This window comes from Musca autumnalis, unplaced genomic scaffold, assembly GCF_047663935.1.
Source record: "Musca autumnalis isolate F117 unplaced genomic scaffold, ASM4766393v1 scaffold_5, whole genome shotgun sequence".
Lineage (NCBI taxonomy): Eukaryota > Metazoa > Arthropoda > Insecta > Diptera > Muscidae > Musca > Musca autumnalis.
Window position 1 is genome coordinate 42,738,455 of NW_027412088.1, and position 21,706 is coordinate 42,760,160.

General features: G+C 39.5%; 1 protein-coding gene across 1 annotated transcript in view; it reads right to left on the minus strand.

Moving 5' to 3' along the window:
• LOC141405530 (uncharacterized) overlaps window positions 1-21,706 on the minus strand; it is a 756,997-nt gene that overhangs the window by 25,908 nt on the left and 709,383 nt on the right. The window contains exons 7-9 of the mRNA XM_073989987.1: window positions 18,720-18,871; window positions 8,479-8,620; window positions 7,221-7,358 (exon numbers count right to left, since the gene is read on the minus strand). Of these exons, the coding sequence (XP_073846088.1) occupies window positions 7,221-7,358; window positions 8,479-8,620; window positions 18,720-18,871 (432 nt within the window). The remainder of the gene's footprint in view (window positions 1-7,220; window positions 7,359-8,478; window positions 8,621-18,719; window positions 18,872-21,706) is intronic.

Here is a 21,706-nt window from a genome sequence, read left to right on the forward strand (position 1 = left end):
AGAATTTTTGGCCCTTTTTGGACATTTGAACTTGGATTAGGATTAAAATTCAAAAATGTTGCGGATAGTCCATTACGGAAGTGGTTTTTATTTTGGGAGTAATATCTTTTCGAAAAATAACGCGCCCACTAGCCATATCAGTGGGTCATCGTATAACACTGTGCAACATCTTTAAGGTAATTTTGTGCAAACAATTTGAGCTGAGGATTTTTTGAAAGTACCGACTTAAACGACAAAAACCCTAGTTGAGATCCAACTTGGATTTTATGGTCCCATCTAAATATGGTTAAATATTGACTTACTAAAGAAATTCTGGGCTATATCTCTGTAGCCTATGTGAATCTTCATCTGACCTCTGAAGCAAATTTGTAGATAAGGGCAAGAATAAAATATTATGAGAAATAATGAACTCTAAAAACTACATTTATTGCCTCAAATTTTATAAACTATTGAAAATTTCCATAATTTGTATCCATATCTCCAAACCCGTCAATTTTTTCTTAATGTTTTCTTTCGAAAAGATATTCGCTGGAATGTAAGACAGAAATTCTGAAACTCAGTGACTATACAATTTTTAGGAAACAAATTTTGGTTATTTAGGCCGTATTCGATCTGGCTGTTGTACTACACCGCAACTTTTAAACGCATTTCGGTAAAATAAACTGTTTTAGCCACATTCACCGATGGGTTTCTTAAAAAAATAATTTGTGTAAGATGTGGTCGTTTTCATGTTAAAAATTGGAAAAAATCGTTGAAGGAAACGAGTTTTTTTTTTAAATTAATTACCAATTAGCGGCTTTACAACACAATCTAGAGCTCAAAAGAATTTGAAGAATACACTTCAAAGACAAGGTTCCTAATGTATGATTTTATAATATATCCACTGTATCTACCTCAAACGGATGCTGATAAGACTGAAAATTTGTGTTTTTTTTAGTTTTTTCTCTAGTCGGGACGCTCAGTTGGATTTATCTAAACGCTTAGTATGTGATCAGAGGATCAGAGCAATCCACTCTCAAAGTAGAAATTTTTGTGCGTAAATTTTTCAAAAAAACCCATTTCTTTGGTTTAAAATTTACAGTTGCCATTCGATTTCCGTACAAACCCGCGTAAATTTAGTTTTTTTTGCATTGTACATTTAAAAAGCCAGGTTGCGTCTAAATCCATCCAGTAGATCGGCGGATGTGATACCCCTCAAATTTCAAAAATCTTCTAACAGTGTTTTTGAAAATACCGCATATTAAAAGGCGTTTTCTACGTGTCATTCCTGACCAAAAAAATAGAGCTTTACAAAAACAGACATTTGAAAACTATTGCGAATCCGGAGATATAATAGATTTTTTTCTAAAAATTGAGTACAATAACATATAATCTGCACTTGCAGATTCGAGTTATTCTTTTTTTTTGAGGTATTTATTTAAATTAATTAACAATTGGTATACAAATAACATTAAAAAGTTTTTGAGATAGATCTTTATATCAGAATTAGTCCTCGTTGTCGAAAATGTGTTCAATTGTAAACTTAATAGGGCAAAAATAATACAAAACTTTTTTAAGGGGAAGGTAGTGTGTTATGTTCTGGCCTAACTGTTTATATCCTCCACCATATAAGCACTGTATATCTCCATTCGTCATATTCGCTAATGCAATCCCTATATTCAAACGTGGATCTATTTTGGCCGCTTTCGGCAAGGTGAACCACCTTCCAAAAGTATTTCCAAAATCCATATTTTTAAAAATTGGGCTAATAGCTTCGAATTACTGCTTCGAATACTGATAGCGAAAACCTGCACCTGTATTAGCAATTCTCTGCGGGAATTAGAACCCAAAAGGCCAATTAAGAGCTAATGTGGTTGAAATTTCTGGGAAACTAAACTTATATGGGCAATATTCATTTCAAAGATTTTTTAGTTAGTGCGTCAATTCTGTTGAAAAATTTGTATGGGGACTATACCGAACGTGGGCGGATAGGTTTCATTTTCAATTCTAAACATCCAAGGACTAATATCTAAAATTGGCGAATTGAATTTTTATAATTTTTGTCAATATTGCATATAAAATCAACTAAAAACCCCTTAAAATAGATTAACGTAACGCTACACAACAGTTTTAAATTTCGTGTTTTTTGGGCATCTCAAGTGGACACTGACCTCCCTTTAACACCCGTTAAAGGTAGTGAGCTAACATATGCCTCGCGTTCACCCATAAGAACGCTAAAAACTTGGGTTTGGGCGTCGGGTTAGTAACATTCCCTTGGAAAAAACAGACTACTATGAAAAAACTAAAGAAAGAAAAGAAAAACAAATCCCTCAAAAGTTTACGTCCCCCGCAAACGTTTTAAGGACCATGATCTGCGAATCTGCACCTGGAATGTTCGCACTCTTTATAGAGAAGGTGCAGTTTACACATTGGCAGATAAACTTGAAAAGTTTAAGGCCGACATTACTGCCATACTGGAAATACGATAGAACGGGAAAGGCGTCACAACAACACCTAAAGGTGACGCACTGTATTATAGCTGTTATGACACAAAGCATGAGTTTGGTTGCGGATTTGTAGTTGGTTGGAGGTTAAAACATCTGGTCTCCAGCTTCACACCATTCAATGAAACACTCCATGCAATTCGATTAAAAGCACAATTCTTCAACATCAGCCTTATTTGCGCTCATGCTCCCACTGAAGACAAGGACGGACAGACCAAAGATATATTTTACGAGCGCTTAGAAGAAACTTATGACCCTGCCCATGACATTAAAATTATACTAGGCGATTTTAATGCCAAAATTGGAAAGGAGAATATCTTTGGCCCAACAGTCGGGAAATTCAGTCTCCACAGTGAAACATCTGACAATGGTGTGAGGCTGATAGACTTTGCACCTGCAAGAAACATGGTAGTTAGCAGTACCAGATTTAAGCATCTCGATATTCATAAGGGCACCTGGCTGTCGCCAGATTAAAGAACAAGAAATCAAATTGATCACGTTGTGATAGATGGAAGACATGCATCAAGCGTGTTGGATGCACGATCGTTCTGGGGTGCAAACATAGACCAAGGAGAAAAATGCGGCATATAGGGCTACTTTACAATCAGTAGCAACGCGTAGCGCACGAGAGAGGTATCGGGAGAAAAGGAGAGAGGAGAAACGTCTTTTCCGCAGGAAAAAGAGAGAGTTGGAAAAGCGGGAGTGTGAACAAATCCAGATGTACAGGAGACAGAATGAAGTGCGAAAATTCTACCAAAGAGTGAAGCATCAAATTGATGGCTTTGGAACTGGCGCATCCTCCTGTTGAGACCAGCAAAGTAATCTGGTAACTGATACAGATAGTGTGCTAAGGATATGGAAAGAACATTTTTCCAAACTGTTGGTATCCAATAACAGCGAAGTTGACGATGATACCACAGATCCAATCAAAGAAGATGGTATTGAATGTATACCGCCCGGCCAAGATGAGGTAAAAACAGCAATAAACCGGCTGAAGAATAATAAGGCAGCAGGAGCTGATGGCCTACCAGCCGAACTGTATAAAACTGGAGGCGACACGCTGATAAGGTGTATGCATCAGCTAGTTAGCTCCATCTGGCAGGAAGAACGCGTACCCGACGATTGGAACATGAGCGTCCTGTGTCCCGTCCATAAGAAAGGAGATAAGACTTTATGTTCCAACTATAGGGGCATAAGTCTTCTTCCTATCGCCTACAAGATAGTGTCAGGGATATTGTGCGAACGACTAAAGCCTATGGTCAACGAAATAATTGGAGCTTACCAATGCGGCTTTAGACCTGGCAAGTCCACCATTGACAAGATATTTACCCTGCGGCAAATCCTGGAGAAGACCCAAGAGATGCAGATCGACACCTACCACATTTTTGTCGATTATAAAGCAGCCTTCGACAGCCGGCTACGTTCAAAGGTATTGCAAGCAATGTCTGAATTTGGTATCCCCGCAAAGCTCATTCGGCTTTGTAAAATGACTCTAACTGACACAAGATCTTCAGTTAAAATAGGAAAGAACCTCTCCGAAGAGTTTTGTACCAAAAGAGGTTTCAGGCAAGGAGACAGCCTTTCGTGTGATCTTTAGAACATCCTGCTAGAAAAGGTTATACGAGAGGCAAACGTCGAAAGAAGTGGCACAATCTACACCAATAGCCACATGTTACTTGCTTATGCTGATGATATAGACATCATGGGACGATCAGTAAAAGAAGTAACTGATAGGAAGGAGAAGGAGAATCTGCTAAAGTGGGTCTGGCGGTAAACGGCGAGAAGACCAAGCATCGAGATCGGACCAACTGTTAAAGTTGGTTCCTATAATTTTGAGGTAGTAAAATACTTCGTCTACCTCGGTACCGCCTTAAACACAACAAACAACATCAGTTGTGAAATAAAAAGAAGAATTGTATTGGCCAACAGATGCTACCTTGGCTTAAGTAAGCACTTTAAAAACAAAGCCACAACTCGTCAAACAAAAATAACGCTTTAAAAAGCATTAATACTACCCGTGCTGATATAAGGTTCCGAAGCCTGGGTACTTGCGCAAGCAGATAAGGCAGTGCTTGGCGTGTTTGAGAGAAAAATTCTTCGAAAGATCTACTGACCGATCTGCGTTGACGGTGAATATCGACGTCGTATGAATCACGGGCTGTATCTGCTATACAACGGCATCAGTATAGTTAAACGTATCGAGATGCAGCGATTGCGTTGGCTAGGCCATATAATAAGAAAGAGCGATGATGAACCCGCTAAAAAGGCGTATAAATTCGAGCCACATGGCGGTGCACGCAGAATTGGCAGGCCAAAGAATAGATGGCGCAAACAAGTGGATGAAGAAATGACAAGGCGCGGTATTCCAAAAAGCGAAGCACGAAACAGAGAGAATTGGAGATCTTTTCTTAGTTCGGTCTATGGAACAAATGTTCTGTAATGGGCCAGCTAAGTGAGTAAGTAAGTAACAAGAGTCACAATCTTCAAAATATCGAAAATGGGGACCTATATGAACGCCTAGACCTATACCGACAAATTTCAGGTGGAAAGTTTAATACCCCCAACGAAGACTTAATACCACATTTTAGCCATTTCGGAGGGATATTGAGACCATAACCTTCAAAGTACACAAAATCGGTAGGTACTGGCTTTGGGAGCTATATGAAGACGTGGACCTATACCGACAAATTTCAGGTGGAAAGTTTTTTGTACCTCCAACGAAGACTTAATACAAAATGTCAGCCATTTCAGTCGAATCTTGAGACCACAACTTTCAAAATACCGGATATCGGGAGGTACGGTTCTATGGGAGCTATATGAAGACATGGACCTATACCGATAAATTTCAGGTCGAAAATTGTATACACCCAACGAAGACTTAATACAAAATTTCAGTCAGTTCGGTGGGATATTTAGGCCACAAAGTCTTGCATATGGTTTTGCATATGTTCATTTTATGCAAATATGTCAAAATATGCAAAAAGTTAGGTCCAGACTGAACGTCCTTGGTAAAATTATTTATTGGTGCCACCGTGGTACAATTGTATGCACACCCGCCTTGCACGCTGAAGGTAGGGCGTTCTATCCCGGCCAGCAAACATCGAATTTCCAACGATGGCAAAATATCCCTGAGTAAAGTTGGCGAAATTTTCTGAGTATTTCAGCCACGTAAAACTTCTCTACAGGTGGTGTCTTCAGACGTGCCTTTCGACTCGGCGATAAACAGTAGGACCCATATCATTGATGTAATATGGATCGTGGTGCACTCCCTGTCCCTTCTGGGATGATTGTGGAACTATTGTTATATAATTATTTAAACTTAAAGTGATAAGGTTGCAGACTCAAAAAAGTTATTTCTTACAATGAGTTTAATTGTTCAAAAGGAATTTTGATTTGCTGAGAGCTAATTCGCCGAGTAGTGGTGTAGGGTATCGTAAGGTCGGCCCTGTCCGACTATAGCCTTTGCTTACTTGTTTAACTATTAAGGGGAATAACCGGTAGTTGTGGACATGTATTGACCATCTTCGAACTGAAACTAAGCTTGTACATAATATGACGAAGGTCGAAGTTTGAACGAAATCGGTTGGTCAGTAGGAGAGTTATCGTGCTCTCCAGCCACTACATACGGTGTCATAGGGAAATCAAAGTGATTCGAGAGCAGGTCTTAAAGTGAACTTATCCGAAACGTTGTGTAAATTATGGACCACATCGGTCACTCTCTTCAAGACTTATCGTTAGAAGACACAACCACAATTGTCTCCCAAACTAATCTCCAAAACGATACATTCGTAATTATTTTAAATATATCCCGTTCCAAAATTCAACAAATTATGTAACCTATTTTCACCGGGGCTATCGCTGTACATTCTCTGACAATTTCAGCAAAATCCGTTCAGTAGTTTTTGTAGACAAGATTAAAACTTAAAATTATTTAGTTAATTATTTATTTATTTTGAGTTTTTTTTTTTTTTGATATTACCCCACATTGGCGCAAGCAGAACGAATTCCGGTTATTTACAATATATACTTTCAAAACGGCGATGCATGTGTCTTCTATTTTAGCTGTTCTTTCGTTATCCTCACAGGTGTTTCTATAACTTTACGCTAAGAATTGCTTATGTTTCACAACTAAGTAATAGTTTTACTCTTTAAAAATAAATATACGTTTGTATTTATTTAACTTATCCGTTTAAATAAACTTTTCTTATTCTAAACTAAAATATGTATAAAATCATACATTGAAATGTACGCATCGAGATTTCTTCACGTAATATTGACTTACCAAGTTTGTGTAAGAATATCACACACACACACATATCAACTAACACATTCACTTGCACAAATATGTCAATATTGAATAATAATAAAAACTATTAAATTCAGATGATATACATAGAAACATACACACTTATAAAAATATTCGAAAAAGTAAATAACATTTATCAGCCACATACAAATACACATACGAAAGAGAGATAAGAGACAATTGGAAGGGAGGTAATAGGCCCATCTAAATGAACCCATCATGGTGGTGGTGGTGTTAGAAGTTTGGGATTGTTTGCAGAGGGAAAAGAAGAAAACAAAATAATTGAGAACTATGTTTTCAGTAAACTAAGAAATAATTAAATATTGTTTTTCAAATTTTGTATATAGATTAAGATTTAAAGTTTTTTTGTTTGTTCTGCATTGTATTGATCCGCCTGGCATCCTAAAACTGATATTTACCAAGTTCTTTACCTGCTGTGCCCATATTTAATATGCTTATCTCGCCAAAATAGGAACCTGCCTTTAATGAAGCCATTACGGTTTTACCATTATCGGCTACCACTTGCAAGCGTCCACGATTCACGATGTACATTTCCTTGCCCACCTCACCTGTGTTTTCGGTAATGTTAAGTAGCAGCGTATGGCGGTTGGGTGACAACGAGAGTTGGTTAAATTCATTTGACCGGATGTTATTGGCGGTTGGTGTTGCATTAAAAGTAAAGTTGGTAAGATGAATTATTAAGTGGTTTTTACAGTTTGTGGTGTCCACAGCCAGGTGATTTATTGAGCAATTTGTAAAAGTGTTCAGCATGTGGCAGTTTGTGTGTGTGTATGCAGGCCAAAGGTGTCCCGAGCATCACATGTGTGGCAGCCAAAGGTGTTCCATATGTTGTTGTTGATTGTTTTTATTTATCCATGAGTTTTGCCCATGCAATTCGTTTAAGTAGATTTTCGTTATTTTGGGTGTGTCATCGAGCCAATGGGGGCGAAATGAGTGGAAAGTGATTGCATATCACCAACACAAATCCACCAATTTCAGCCATATTAAAAAGAAATTGAAACAACAATCAACATTGGAAGTTTTATCCCCGTAGTAGGGCAAGCAGCACGAATTCGATTCATAGATTCAGCAACAACACCCGTTGAGTGTTAAGTTGTTCGAATGGTAAATGTCCCAAGTGTCAGCAACAGCCCAACCAAACAGCCAGTCAGCCAGGCAAACGAATCGACGCAAGCCATGTGTGTCACACATACACACAGATAATCCATGCAAGGTAATACAAAGTTGTCGTTATTGGGGTAGTTTTTAAAGCGTCGATATGAAATTTAGCCACCCATCATGATCATCATCATCGTCATCATCATGTGAAATTTTGTTATGGTGTTGGCCAGTCATTCAGTTGTTGCACATTCCAAAATCCACATCAACGAGGAGAAATGCATTAAATTTTCAGTGGATAAATATTTCGAAAAGAGCAAAAAACAAGAGACGAACAAGTAAATTTCAACAAAATGGTAAATTTACCCCCAATTTTTTTTTATTTGATCCATCAGTCAGTCGGTTCATTGCGATATTGGCGTTTGGTTTTTTTTTTAAATATTTATAAAGAAAAAAATATTGAAAAAAGGCAGAAGAAAAATGTAAAGAGAATACAATTTAATATATTGCAAAAAATAGACACAAAAATATTCTGTCTTTAAATGGTTATTCAACAAGTTGATGACTTACCTTTGCGACAAATATAATCTCCAGGTGAAAATAGTACCGGACGCAATCGTAATACCAATTCACACAGGAAACCAGCTTCGGTATTTTGAAAAATTTCCACTCTTTTTAGGGTATCTAAATGGACGTTAATTGCTATTTCAGCCTATGGGCCACAAAAAAAGGGTAGAATGAAAAGATACAAAATAGAATATTAAACAAGGCAATTCTAGAAGTAAATTTTTAGTGATAAAGTAACGAATTGCTTTTTTCTATAAAAAAAATATTAAACAGATAAGATGGTCGTAATGTATATAAAAAGAAAAATGACCTTCACAATGAATCGGTTACAAAATTAATCAAAACATTTAAAAAATCGTGATGTTCGGCCGGTTTGAATTTTTTATTCTAGAGCTGTACTTTTTAGCTCTTTTAGCCAATCGCTCTTTTTAGTTCAGCTCTTTTAAGTGAACTAGGTCAGTCTTTTAGATCAGTAGTTCAATCGTACGTCGAGAAGCTATGCCTGTCAACTGTCTTTTTGCTCTAAGTTCACCGGTTCTGAATTATTTCATTTACAAAGGCATCAGTAAACTCCGTCAACGGTGTCGCATTATGCATACGTGACGTGCTGAACTAGATTTAATCGTTCTTTCTTTAAGCTTTCCTTCGTTGATCGTTCTTTTTTATCTTTCGCTCGGTGCTCAGTGAACTACTGAACTATAATGAACCATATCGACTGATCTAGTTCATATGCTCTTTTCAATGAATCGTTCAATTGAACTAGTTCGTTCGTGAACTATACTTTCGTATTGTAAACCCTCCACCATAAAATATTCTTAAGTAAAATTGAATAATAAGTTTTGTTTCCTCTATTTTATGGCCCCGCATACCTTTACTGCATAAATTATGTCAGCAAATGTATCTAAAAATGTCCGCAATTGGGCTGCACCTGTAGATATTAAAGTGTGGAGCTATGTTGACAACTTCTGGTTGCTGTTGTAGCAATACAAATATGTTTCTACTTGTATTATTTCAGTCATCAGGTTATGGTTCCTCTGTATCCAGACTCAAAACTTCTGCACATTGGACTGGTTGCATCCATAACGTTTCAGGAGACAGGTGACAGGTTAGCTGGGCAGCTAAACAAATGCTGCGGTTGATGCACCAGTAAAACCTTCGTCTCCTCATGAAAATTGTCCACAGGTGTCATTAGAAGGCACCCGGCCACAAGGTTTCTTTGTCAGCAGCCCAAGTGATGCCGGACAGCGACTTGAGCACTTTGTTCCTACTTCTGATCTTATCGCAAATAACTGTTACTTGCGCGGACGACTTAAAAATGCTATCGGACGTGTTACATCCAATACTTTGGGTAGTTAGTAGTCGGAATCAGTACACCATCCACCAATATTTTCAGTGGGAGCCTCAATTTAGCCGTCCAAGTGGTGAATAGTGTGACAGTGGATTTAGCGGCGGATATTTTCATATTCCTCAAATGGAAGAACTACACAAGGTCAGCTATGTAGACATTTAACATAGCACATATGTCATCGACGATAAGGCCCGACGCCAAGATCGTACAATCATCCGCATACATTACGATCTTATTGCCGGCTGGAGATTGTGGAATTTCAGAAAGGTAGAAGTTAAACTGTTCCGGATATATCATACAAGTTTCACTCTACGGGTTTTGGACTTCTTGTTTCTGAATTTCACGACTGGCGACTGGCGTCCGAACATATAGTTCCTTATCCAACGTTTCAAACACGGCTGGAGAGTGATCTTCTCTATATCCTCGATCAGCTTTAAATGGTTAACGAAATTGAAGGCCTTATGTAGGCCAAGAGCCACCATGACTGTTTGGACGCACGGTCTGTTCTGGTTCAGTTCTCTGCTGATATTTGTGGATATGGCGTTGTAGTACTATTCATATTCCGAAATCCATTTTGATGTTGGGCAACTGGAAAACTTCTTCTCATCGTGAATCTTTGCTACTGGCGAAATGAGATAAATTGGGCTGTTCGATTCACCACTGCTGGCATCCTTGCCAGGCTTTAGTAGTGGGACCACCCTGTCAACTTTCCAGGCTTCTGACTAGCGATAGGTTGAAAGCACTTGCCCGGGTCCATCCAGTTGCTTAAGCATTACCATTGATATTCCGTATGGGAGCAACACTTTGGGTGATTTCGCGTTTAAGATGACGCCTCCAACATCGCCCACTGTTAATTGTGGTAATACCTCCTCGGCTGAGAGGGCTGTTCTTAAACGGTTTAGCACTCTTCACTTCGCCCTATGACTCTCGGAGTGCTCTATAAACTGCCGTTTTAAATAACAAGTGAACCTCTTTGGGTCAGTTACTGTCACGCCGTTGAAAGTAACAGTCGTTTTCTCATCATTTTTTCCCCGGATTCGGAATGATTTAACCGTTGCTTATAATTTACTTAATCTTGTGCCAATCATACATTGCTTCAGGTTGTCTATCCACTTTTCCACCCCTTATGTTCGCCTACTAGCCTGTTGACTTCAAGAGTAAGTTATCTAACTCATGGGTCTTCAGGGTTCGTACAACGAAGCTCATCACGTTCATTTGCTAGTCCCTGGGAAATTTGGTCTGATGTCGGGTATTCGAGCAGCAGGTTTGTAGCGAGCAGCTGCTGCAGTGATGATGATCCGAGGATCTGAAGTCGGGTGATCTATTTACAAAGGCGATGGTAGGAAAGTGGTCTGAGCCAATAGCAACGACGGGTTACCAGGACACGTCATTTATCAGATCGGTTGGCACAATGGGGATGTGTGTGGCAGTATTTTCTTACCCCTCTGGTCATTACCTGGGATGAAATGCCAATTTTTATGATGGGGATTGAAGTCCCCTAGATTCAGATTGCCCTCAAAAAGCGATATAATATCGGTCATACAACGCAAGGCAAAGCTATTTATCGGCGATATATCCAAATTAAGCAACTCTATCTCTGCCGTCCCAAATTTTACTGCTACCCCCATACCTTCCATGTTCCACTAAACTCAACACATGTACAGGGTGCCTCCTTAAGTCTTCAGTGGGCCATCTACATGAGGAGGCGAAGATTCTCCCAGTACATAAACACAATGAAATGCTTTCGTTGCAGTACTTGTTCGGGTGTTACCGTGAGAGCCATCCCAAACACCATCTGAAAGGATATCATCCTCTAGAGTGGGAGGTCCAACAATATAGGAGAGAACCCCTAGATCAACAGGCATATCAGATAGGTCTGAATAGCATTCACCCGGACCCAGGTGCTAAGGCCTTAAGCAAATACAGTATGAATAAAGTCCTCGGAGTCTATGGCATCTGAGGAGCGTCAGCTGCCACGAAAAATCAGAGTAGTTTTAGCCCAGTATGCGGCATGGGCCCGCAAGACACACTGCACCTTTTCAACTGCCCTGCCAAACTCATCTATCATCTAACTCCAATGAATCTGTGGTTACATCCCATCGAAGCAGCCACTTTCCTGGAACTGGATCCAGAGCCAGATTGAGCAGAAGAACGAACACACAAACATAGAATAATAAACACTGTTACAACAGCTAAGCTCAAGCAATATAGGTTTGTACTGGACAGACTGTCTAACGAAGGCAAGTCCTCCTTGTGCGATCCTTCCGCAAAACGTTGTAACAATCGCAACGTTGCAAGCTACAGGAGGCGGTGAGATATATTTCCTAGATCGCGGCTACCATGATGCTTTTGTACCCTCAGCATTTGCCCTAATGGTGGTATAAACACTGTCATAGGGAAAAAGTGCCTCATCCAAATAATGATTTTAGAACCTAAGTATGTTTGAACGAAATCCTTTTCACACAATTTGGAGTCGACTTAGCAATGTCCGTCCATCTGGCTGGAGCGCATGATAACTCTCGAACGGATTAACCGATTTGGTCCAAAATTTGACTTTGGTAATATTTTGTCCGAACTTACTTTAAGTTCGAAAATGGATCATATGGGTCCACTTCCTCGTTTATCTCCCCCACAAAAGTTAAAGTTTTTCGCAAAAAAATCCATACTTTGCACATCGTTATATTTCTACCAGACGTAGATCAAGTTTGAGTATGGATTATATCGGTCCACTCCTTCGGGTACCTTTCACACAAATTTTCAAAAAGTGCAGTTATAAGATCACCTGTCAAATCGTTTTGAGTCGTCGCTGAGTCGCTGACCCCATTATGACGGTTCAAGTTCTTTCAGGTGCTAGTCCATACTCCTTTAGCAAATGGCCCGAAAACTGTAAACATCCGCTAAGGCACCATGTGTAGTGGATGGAGCGCACGAAAATTTTCCAATGCATAAACCAATTCGATCCAAAATTTGGCGGTGGTAATATTTTGCGCAAACTTAAATCAAGTTTTAAGATGGGCCATGTCGGTCCACTCCTCTGGGTACCTCTCCCACAATAGTTCAAAACTTTTCGCTAAAATGGTGCGCACTATACCTCTCGAATGCAGTAACCGATTTGGTTCATACTGTGTACATCGTGATATTTCTACGAGATATAGGTCAGGTTATGGATTATATATGTCAATTCCTTCGACACACACAATTTCGGAAAAATGCAGGTTAGGACCTCCTCTCGAATCATTTTGGTTTTTCTTACAACAGGTTGCTCTCAATGCCCCTATTACGATGGTAAAAGTTTTTTGAGTGGCAAGTGCATACTTCTTGAGAAAATGACCCGAAAGCTGTGAAAAAACCTCTACGTCCAGCAAGTGTAGTGGCTGGTGCGCACGACAACTTCGATGATTCTTTAGAAATGTTCATCGAACGTACTCCTAGTGTCGCTGTTTACAGCTATAACATGTATTTCGTGGGCAAGTCCATGTTTCCTGAAGTAATGTTCAAAAGATCTAAATTGTATGGTGACTAACTGAAATAACTGGTGGGCGCGATATTTATCGAAATAATAAGAGCCACTTCCATTTCTTTAGGTACGTCCTGCGCTAAACTTGTGAGCCTTAATCCAAATCCAAATTTTTTTGTCGGAAAGTTCATACGGCCAAAATTCTGAAAACCTCCTAATAAACAAGTTTTTTGGTAAAGAAGTGTTTCAATTCACACAGGCTGAGGGTATATCTCTGTCTATCTTTTTTATTTGTTCTGACTACTAAATTCGACAATTTCGCTGACAATATTGTGGAGACCGTTCCGATTGAATTGCGGGAATGATGCATTTCCGGGCCGCTGAACAACAACTTGTGGTGTTAGATGTTGTGTTTGTTGCTGTTTGGTGACTGCGGCGGCGTCTCGTATTCCGACGACGACGAAAAAGTGGTTGACGAAGTTGGAGGAACACATGGGAGATGTTGTTTCGCAACAAGCAGTAACATACCTATCACAGTAATACTGGGTGCGACTAATGCCCAAGCACCCTCGAAAAATCCATACTGGCTAGAGTTTCATCTCTATCCTGGCGACCAAAAGAGGTTGTAGCAGGTATCCCGGGTTAAATTGCAGCTGCCACAGTAAAAAAACAAGTAAGAAAGTATCAGTCAGCTGTGCTGACGGAGATATACCCTCAGCCACTGGACTTGCGCAAGAAAAAAACGGTGCCGTCGCAAAGGAAGCCGCAAGGACAACATACTGAAACAAAATTCAAAACGATCCGAGAGGAGCTTTTGATCTTCACTTTATCCTAATTTTGTGTGGGAGGTACCCGAAGAAATGGGCCAATATAGTCCATATTCGAACCAGATTTATATCTGGAAGAAATAATACGATGTACAAAGTTTGCTACCTTCGAGTGCTATCTTGCACACCATTTTACAGAAAAATGTTGAACTTTTGTTGGGGAGGTACCCGAAGGATTGAACCGATATGGCCCATCTTCGTACTTAAACTAAGATTGGACAAAATATTACTTTACTTACTTAGCTGGCCCATTACAGAACATTTGTTCTATAGGCCGAACTAAGAAGAGATCTCCATTCCTCTCTATTTGTTGCTTTGCTCTCTGGAATACCGCGCCTTTTCATCTCAACATCCACTTGTTTGCGCCATCTATTCCTTGGCCTGCCAATTCTGCGTGCACCGCCATGTGGCATGTATTCATACGCCTTTTTAGCGGGTTCATCATCGCTCATTCTTATGATATGGCCTAGCCAACGCAATCGCTGCATCTCGATACGTTTAACAATATTCATGTCGTTGTATAGCAGATACAGCTCGTGGTTCATGCGACGTCGATATTCACCGTCAACGCAGATTGGTCCGTAGATCTTTCGAAGAATTTTTCTCTCAAACACACCAAGCACTGCCATGTCTGCTTGCGCAAGTACCCAGGCTTCGGAGCCATACATCAGCACGGGTAGTATCAGTGTTTTGTAGAGCGTTATTTTTGTTTGACGAGATGTGGCTTTGTTTTTAAACTGCTTACTTAATCCAAAGTAGCATCTGTTGGCCAATACAATTCTTCTTTTTATTTCACAACTGATGTCGTTTGTTGTGTTGACGGAGGTGCCGAGGTAGACGAAGTCTTTTACTACCTCAATATTATAGGAACCAACTTCCACAGTCGGTCCGAGCTCAATGGACGCATTGCGCGTCGACACCATCAACTTGGTCTTCTCACCGTTTACCGCCAGACCCACTTTAGCAGATTCTCCTTCGACCTTTATAAAGGTATCAGTTACTTCTTTTACTGATCGACCCATGATGTCTATATCATCAGCATAAGCAAGTAACATGTGACTATTGGTGTAGATTGTGCCACTTCTTTTGACGTTTGCCTCTCGTATAACCTTTTCTAGCAGGATGTTGAAGAGGTCACACGAAAGGCTGTCTCCTTGTCTGAAACCTCTTTTGGTACCAAACTCTTCGGAGAGGTTCTTTCCTATTTTAACTGAGGACCTCGTGTCAGTTAAAGTCATTTTACAAAGCCGGATGAGCTTTGCGGGAATACCAAATTCAGACATGGCTTGGAATACCTTTGAGCGCAGCGGACTGTCGAAGGCTGCTTTATAATCGACAAAAAGGTGGTAGGTGTCGATCTGCATCTCTTGGGTCTTCTCCAGGATTTGCCGCAGGGTAAATATCTGGTCAATGGTGGACTTGCCAGGTCTAAAGCCGCATTGGTATGGTCCAATAATCTCGTTGACCATTGGCTTTAGTCGTTCGCACAATATCCCTGACACGATCTTGTAGGCAATAGGGAGTAGACTTATGCCCCTATAGTTAGAGCATACAGTCTTATCTCCCTTCTTGTGGACGGGGCACAGGATACTCAGGTTCCAATCGTCGGGTACTCGTTCTTCCTGCCAGATGGTGCTAACTAGCTGATGAATACACCTTATCAGCGTGTCGCCTCCAGTTTTGAACAGCTCGGCTGGTAAGCCATCGGCCCCTGCTGCCTTATTATTCTTCAGCCGATTTATTGCTGTCTTTACCTCATCTTGGCTGGGCAGTATACATTCAATACCATCTTCTGGGATTGGGACTGTGGTATCTTCGTCTTCTTCGCTGCTATTGGATACCAACAGATTTGAAAAATGTTCTTTCCATATCCTGAGTATACTATCTGTATCAGTTACCAAATTACCTTGCTGGTCTCTACAGGAGGATGTGCCTGTACCAAAGCCATCGGTTTGATGCTTGACTCTTTGGTAGAATTTTCGGACTTCATTCTGGCTCCTGTACATCTCGATTTTTTCACACTCCCGCTTTTCCATCTCTCTCTTTTTCCTGCGGAAAAGACGTTTCTCCTCTCTCCTTTTCTCCCTGTATCTCTCTCGTGCGCTACGCGTTGCTACGGATTGTAAAGTAGCCTTATATGCCGCATTTTTCTCTTCGGTGGCAGCACGACACTCCTCATCATACCATGGATTCCTTGGTGGAGGTCTCTGGTATCCAAGTATGGATTTTGCGGCTGTTTGCATGGAGTGGGCAATGCTTTGCCATTGCGCTGATATGTTATCGGGATGAGGAGGGCTTTGATTAAGCAATTGGGCTAGTTGAGTGGAATATGCTGTGGCTATCTGTTGTGATTGCAGCTTACCGATGTCTAACTTTCGTGTTGTGTCTGCTCGTACTTTGTTTGCTACGTTTAAGCGGGTGCGTACCTTTGCTGCAACAAGGTAGTGGTCCGAATCAATGTTTGCGCCTCGGAACGATCGTACATCCAACACGCTCGATGAATGTCTTCCATCTATCACAACATGATCAATTTGGTTTCTTGTTTTCTGATCTGGAGACAGCCAGGTGCCCTTATGAATATCGAGATGATTAAATCTGGTACTGCTAACTACCATGTTTTTTGCAGCTGCAAAGTCTATCAGTCTCATACCATTGTCAGATGTTTCACTGTGGAGACTGAATTTCCCGACTGTTGGGCCAAAGATATTCTCCTTTCCAATTTTGGCATTAAAATCGCCTAGAATGATTTTAATGTCATGGGCAGGGCAACGGTCATATGTTTCTTCTAAGCACTCGTAAAATATATCTTTGGTCTGTTCGTCCTTTTCTTCAGTGGGAGCATGAGCGCAAATAAAGCTGATGTTGAAGAATTTAGCTTTTATTCGAATTGCAGCAAGTCTTTCATTCACTGGAGTGAAGCTGGATACAAGATGTTTTAGTCTCCGACTAACTACGAATCCACAACCAAACTCATGCTTTACGTCATGGCAGCTATAATACAGTGCGTCACCTTTAGGTGTTGTTGTGACGCCTTTCCCAATCCATCGTATTTCCTGTATGGCAGTAATATCGGTCTTGTACTTTTCAAGTACGTCTGCCAATGCGAAGACTGCACCTTCTCTATAAAGAGTGCGAACATTCCAGGTGCAGATTCGCAGATCATGGTCCTTAAAACGTTTGCGGGGTTCGTCAACTTTAGAGGGGTTTGTTTTTCTTTCCTTTCGTTTTTTCATAGTAGGCTGTTTTTTCTAGGGGAGGGTTACTAACCCGACGCCCAAACCCAAGTTTTTAACGTTCTTATGGGTGAACGCGCGGCACATGTTAGCTCACTACCTTTAACGGGTGTTAAAGGCAGTTCCCCAGGTGACACCACGGGGAGGTCAGTGTCCACTTGGGATGAAAGAGGGACCAAGATAAATCCTGGGCTTTGCCATGTTAAAACCGGTCAGGACCGTTCCTTGGTATCTTCCATCCCCTACGATACGATACCCAAAATTAGGTTCGAATCGCTTGATCCGTTCGAGGGTTATCGTGCGCACCGGCCAGACAGACGGACATGTCTAAATCGACTCCAAATTGTCTGAAACGAATTTCATCGAAACATACTTAGGGTCTAAAACCATTTTTCGATGAGTCGTATCAAAGCGTATATACCCTTTTAGCCTAAAGGCTGAGTGTATAAATACATGAACACAAAAACATAATTGTTGAGGTGAAGGCCCCTAGTCGGAGATTCCTCCGCGTCAATCCGGTGCATAGAACCGGCCGCTATGGGATAGTTTGTTTGTGGACATCGTTTGTTTGTCATAATTGGTTAAAAATCTATCAGTTTTAAAAACCACATAGATTATTTTTGTCAATCACTTAAAGCCAGTCCTGACAGAGTTTGTAACAAGCCTCATTTTAGGGAGGTTTTACTGTGTTGAAGTTAAAGAAAACATTTTCCAACATTCCCAATAAAAGCCTTTGTTTGTTCCAATGCCAACAGAATGGCTGGAGGAAATATGAGTCCCGAAAATTGGTTTAACTTTGTTTTTGTTGCATTTGTTTTGGTTGAAACTCATCTCATGTCATGCTGGTAAACAAGACTTCTAACATGGAATAGCAATTATGGCTAGCGTTCAACCAAATGCATTGTATGGAGTCTGTTGATGAAGAGCAATTAGTAGGTATCGGTTATTGTTATTGTTTTTGATTTTTTTTCAATTTCCACAGATGTGGCAACGTGTCGGAAAAAAGAATGAAAGATTGACATACTCAAATACTGGTGCCTTTAAAAGGGTCACGCAACAAACATGTGACATTTTACAAGCATTCGACATAAATTCATGGACAACAAAAAGTTGGGGAGTTGATTGTAATTTGTACATTGCAAAATTAACATTCGTTAGTTCTATAAATTCTACTTTCACACTTTAACTTAACATAACTGTTTCCAAATTAATAATTTTCATTTTTAAATACTATTTCCCAGTGGCATTTAATAAACAATTCTACTCGTTTATTCCAAAAATTTCAACTAAATTCCATCCTTTGGTGTTGCCTTCAAATTTACAATTTTTATCTCCCAGCGAAATTTAATCTTTATTTATAACCGCTCACACATATTTACCTTTAATTTATCAGGAAGACATGATACGGCACGTTCCTCGTCGGAACATTTTTGCGTCAGCCACAGGTAATCGAACCATTTGATGACCTTCACCTGTAGATGATTGGGCACACGTCGCATTCGCATATACGTTTTCACGCCATCCAATTTCGCTAAAAGTAAAAACAAAATACGCACACACACACATAAATATAAATTGTATATTTTTGAGCATGAAAAATTTAATAATAATAACTGTTATTAATTTTCTCTTATTTCCATACATATGTATGAACATAAATTTATGTTCAGAAATTTCATTCAACATTTGTCTCAAAACCAAAAAACAAAAAGATATTAAATTTATTGACAGCCTGGCTGACCACCAAAATAATAATTAAAAATAGTTTCACAGGTTTTCAAATAAAAATATAAATACATATGTACTCGTATATATATGTATATTTGCAACATGATTGTTTGCGTCATGTTACACTTCTGTTACGTTTCATTTGTAAATTAATTTTAAATTGAAAATTGTGAGGTCTGTATGAAACGTGTGAAAATTAGAACCAAATTAAATGAATGGCATTCATATGTGAACGGATTTGTGGTTATCGAAATATTAATGAATTTTGGTTTTAGAAAATTAAATTCGTGCATTGAATTTAAAATCAATGTGGCAATGTGGAACAATGGCAATTGCAATGGCAGAATTTGGGGTAAAGCTTAAAGCTCTAATGCGTAGATAATTCAATTCAATTTTATAGTTGATTAAGATTCTTAATATAAAAATATTCATGAAATTGGCAGGGTGTTCGGGCATATTTAAAAAAAATAATATTTCCTAAAGTCAACTTTGGCAAATGTAGGTCAATATGATGCGATCCATACAGAAGGGGTAAATTCTCAAACTTTGTCAGCTTCAAAATGTAAATATACTTCCAATCTAATAATATTTCAAAACAAACGAGATACAGTAAATTGCATATCTTAAAAATTTAAGTGAAAACAGAATAGCTTTGATGTAGGAGTGGATGAATACCAATGAACTATTGTAATCAGCATCAATTTAGGTTTATGCTATATTCTTTACATTACGGGGTTATCTGAAGTGGTAGAATTGAACTAGATGGGCTACTAGGGAAGCTGTCTTCAACTATATTGAATCACAGTTACATATATAAGAAAACTAAGTAAATGAACGAAACACGCAATGGTCTGTGATTTTTAAAGCTTCCGGACATATTTTAACAAAATCTTCCACCAATTCTTCCAATCTTCTTTTAATATGCAGAGCTGTTCTTCCTGAAACGCAGTAAAAATCATTAAATTGGGATATCAATAAGTATCTAAACAATGACACAAGGTGAAGAGATAAGGAAAAAATCTATAGACTAGAAAACGAAGTAGAAAGAAAACAAGTAAAAAAAGTATCAGTCGGATTGGCCGACAGAGATATACCCTCAGCCTGTGTATATTGAAACAATTTTTTTTTTTCCAAAAAACGTATGTATTTAGAGGGTTTTAAAAATCTTTAACGTATGAACCGACAAAAATGTTGATTAGATTAAAGAGCATATGTTTTGCGGGGGAATTACTTAAAGGAATGGATCGACATTGACCATTATGGAAGTCGATCTCCAGCCACAGCATATGGTGCCATAGGGGGGTTTTACTCCTGTCTGCTTAAGAAGTGTGGTTTTGCCCCTTTAAAAAACATTTACCATCATAATTGAGGCAGCGAATGCAAGTTGCTTCAACAAAAATAAAAGTGATTCGATAGCAGGTCTTAAAGTGAACTTTTCCGAAATTTTGTTTGGAAGGTACTGGATGAAGTGGACAAATATAGTCCATATTTGAACCTGATCTATATCTGGTAGATATATTAAGATGTGTAAAGTATGGAACGATTCGGCCACTCCCTTCAAAAGTTACCGTACGAACAATTTTTCCGAACATTTTTGAAATTTTGTGGGGGAGGTACCTTTAGGAGTGGACCGATATGGCTTATGTTCGAACTTAAACTATGTTTGGACAAAATATTATAAAGGCCAAATTTTGGACCCAATCAGCAGATTCATTGGAGAGTTATCTTGCGCTCCAACCACCTCACACGGTGTCATAGGGGTTTTGTGAAACTACCTGAAAGTAACTGAAGGAGTGGACCGATAAGGCTTATGTTCGAACTTAAACTAAGTTTGCACAAAATATTACGAAGGTCATAATTTGGACCGAATCGGCAGATCAGTTCGAGAGTTATCTTGCGCTCCAACCACTACACACGGTGTCAAAGGGGTTATTTGCACATTTCAGGCTATTTTCTCAGGAAGTATGGACTTGCCCCTGATAAAACTTGTACCGTCGTATAGAGGGCAGTGAATACAAGTTTCTAAAACAAAAATCAAAGCGATTCGAGAGCAGGTCCTAAACTGAACTTATCCGAAATTTTGTGTGGGAGGTGCCCGAAGGAGTAGACCTATAGAGTCCATATTGGAACCTCATCTAAGTCTGGTACATATTTCACGATGGGCAAAGTATGAAGCAAATCGGTTACTCCCTTCAAGAGTTATCGTGCGCACAAATTTTCCGATCATTTTCGAACTTTTGTAGGGGAGGTACCGGATGGAGTGGACCGATATAGCCCATCTTCGAACTTAAACTAAGTTTGGGCAAAATATTACGAAAGCCGAAAATTTGAACCGAATCGGTTCATCCGTTCGAGAGTTATCGTGCGCTCCAGCCAGCAGGACAGACAGACAGACAGACAGACGGACGGACATGGCTAGATCGACTCCAAATTGTCTGAAACACATTTCGTCCAAACATACTTGGGGTCTAAAACCATTATTCCGATGAGGCACATTTTCATCGTATCAAAGTGTATATACCCTCCTTAGCCTAAAGGCTGAGGGTATAAAAAATTGGTCAAAATAGAGCGAAAAAATGGAAAATGCAAACGAACGGCAACAGTCATGGAAAACTCTTCGCGGCAACGTAATACAAGA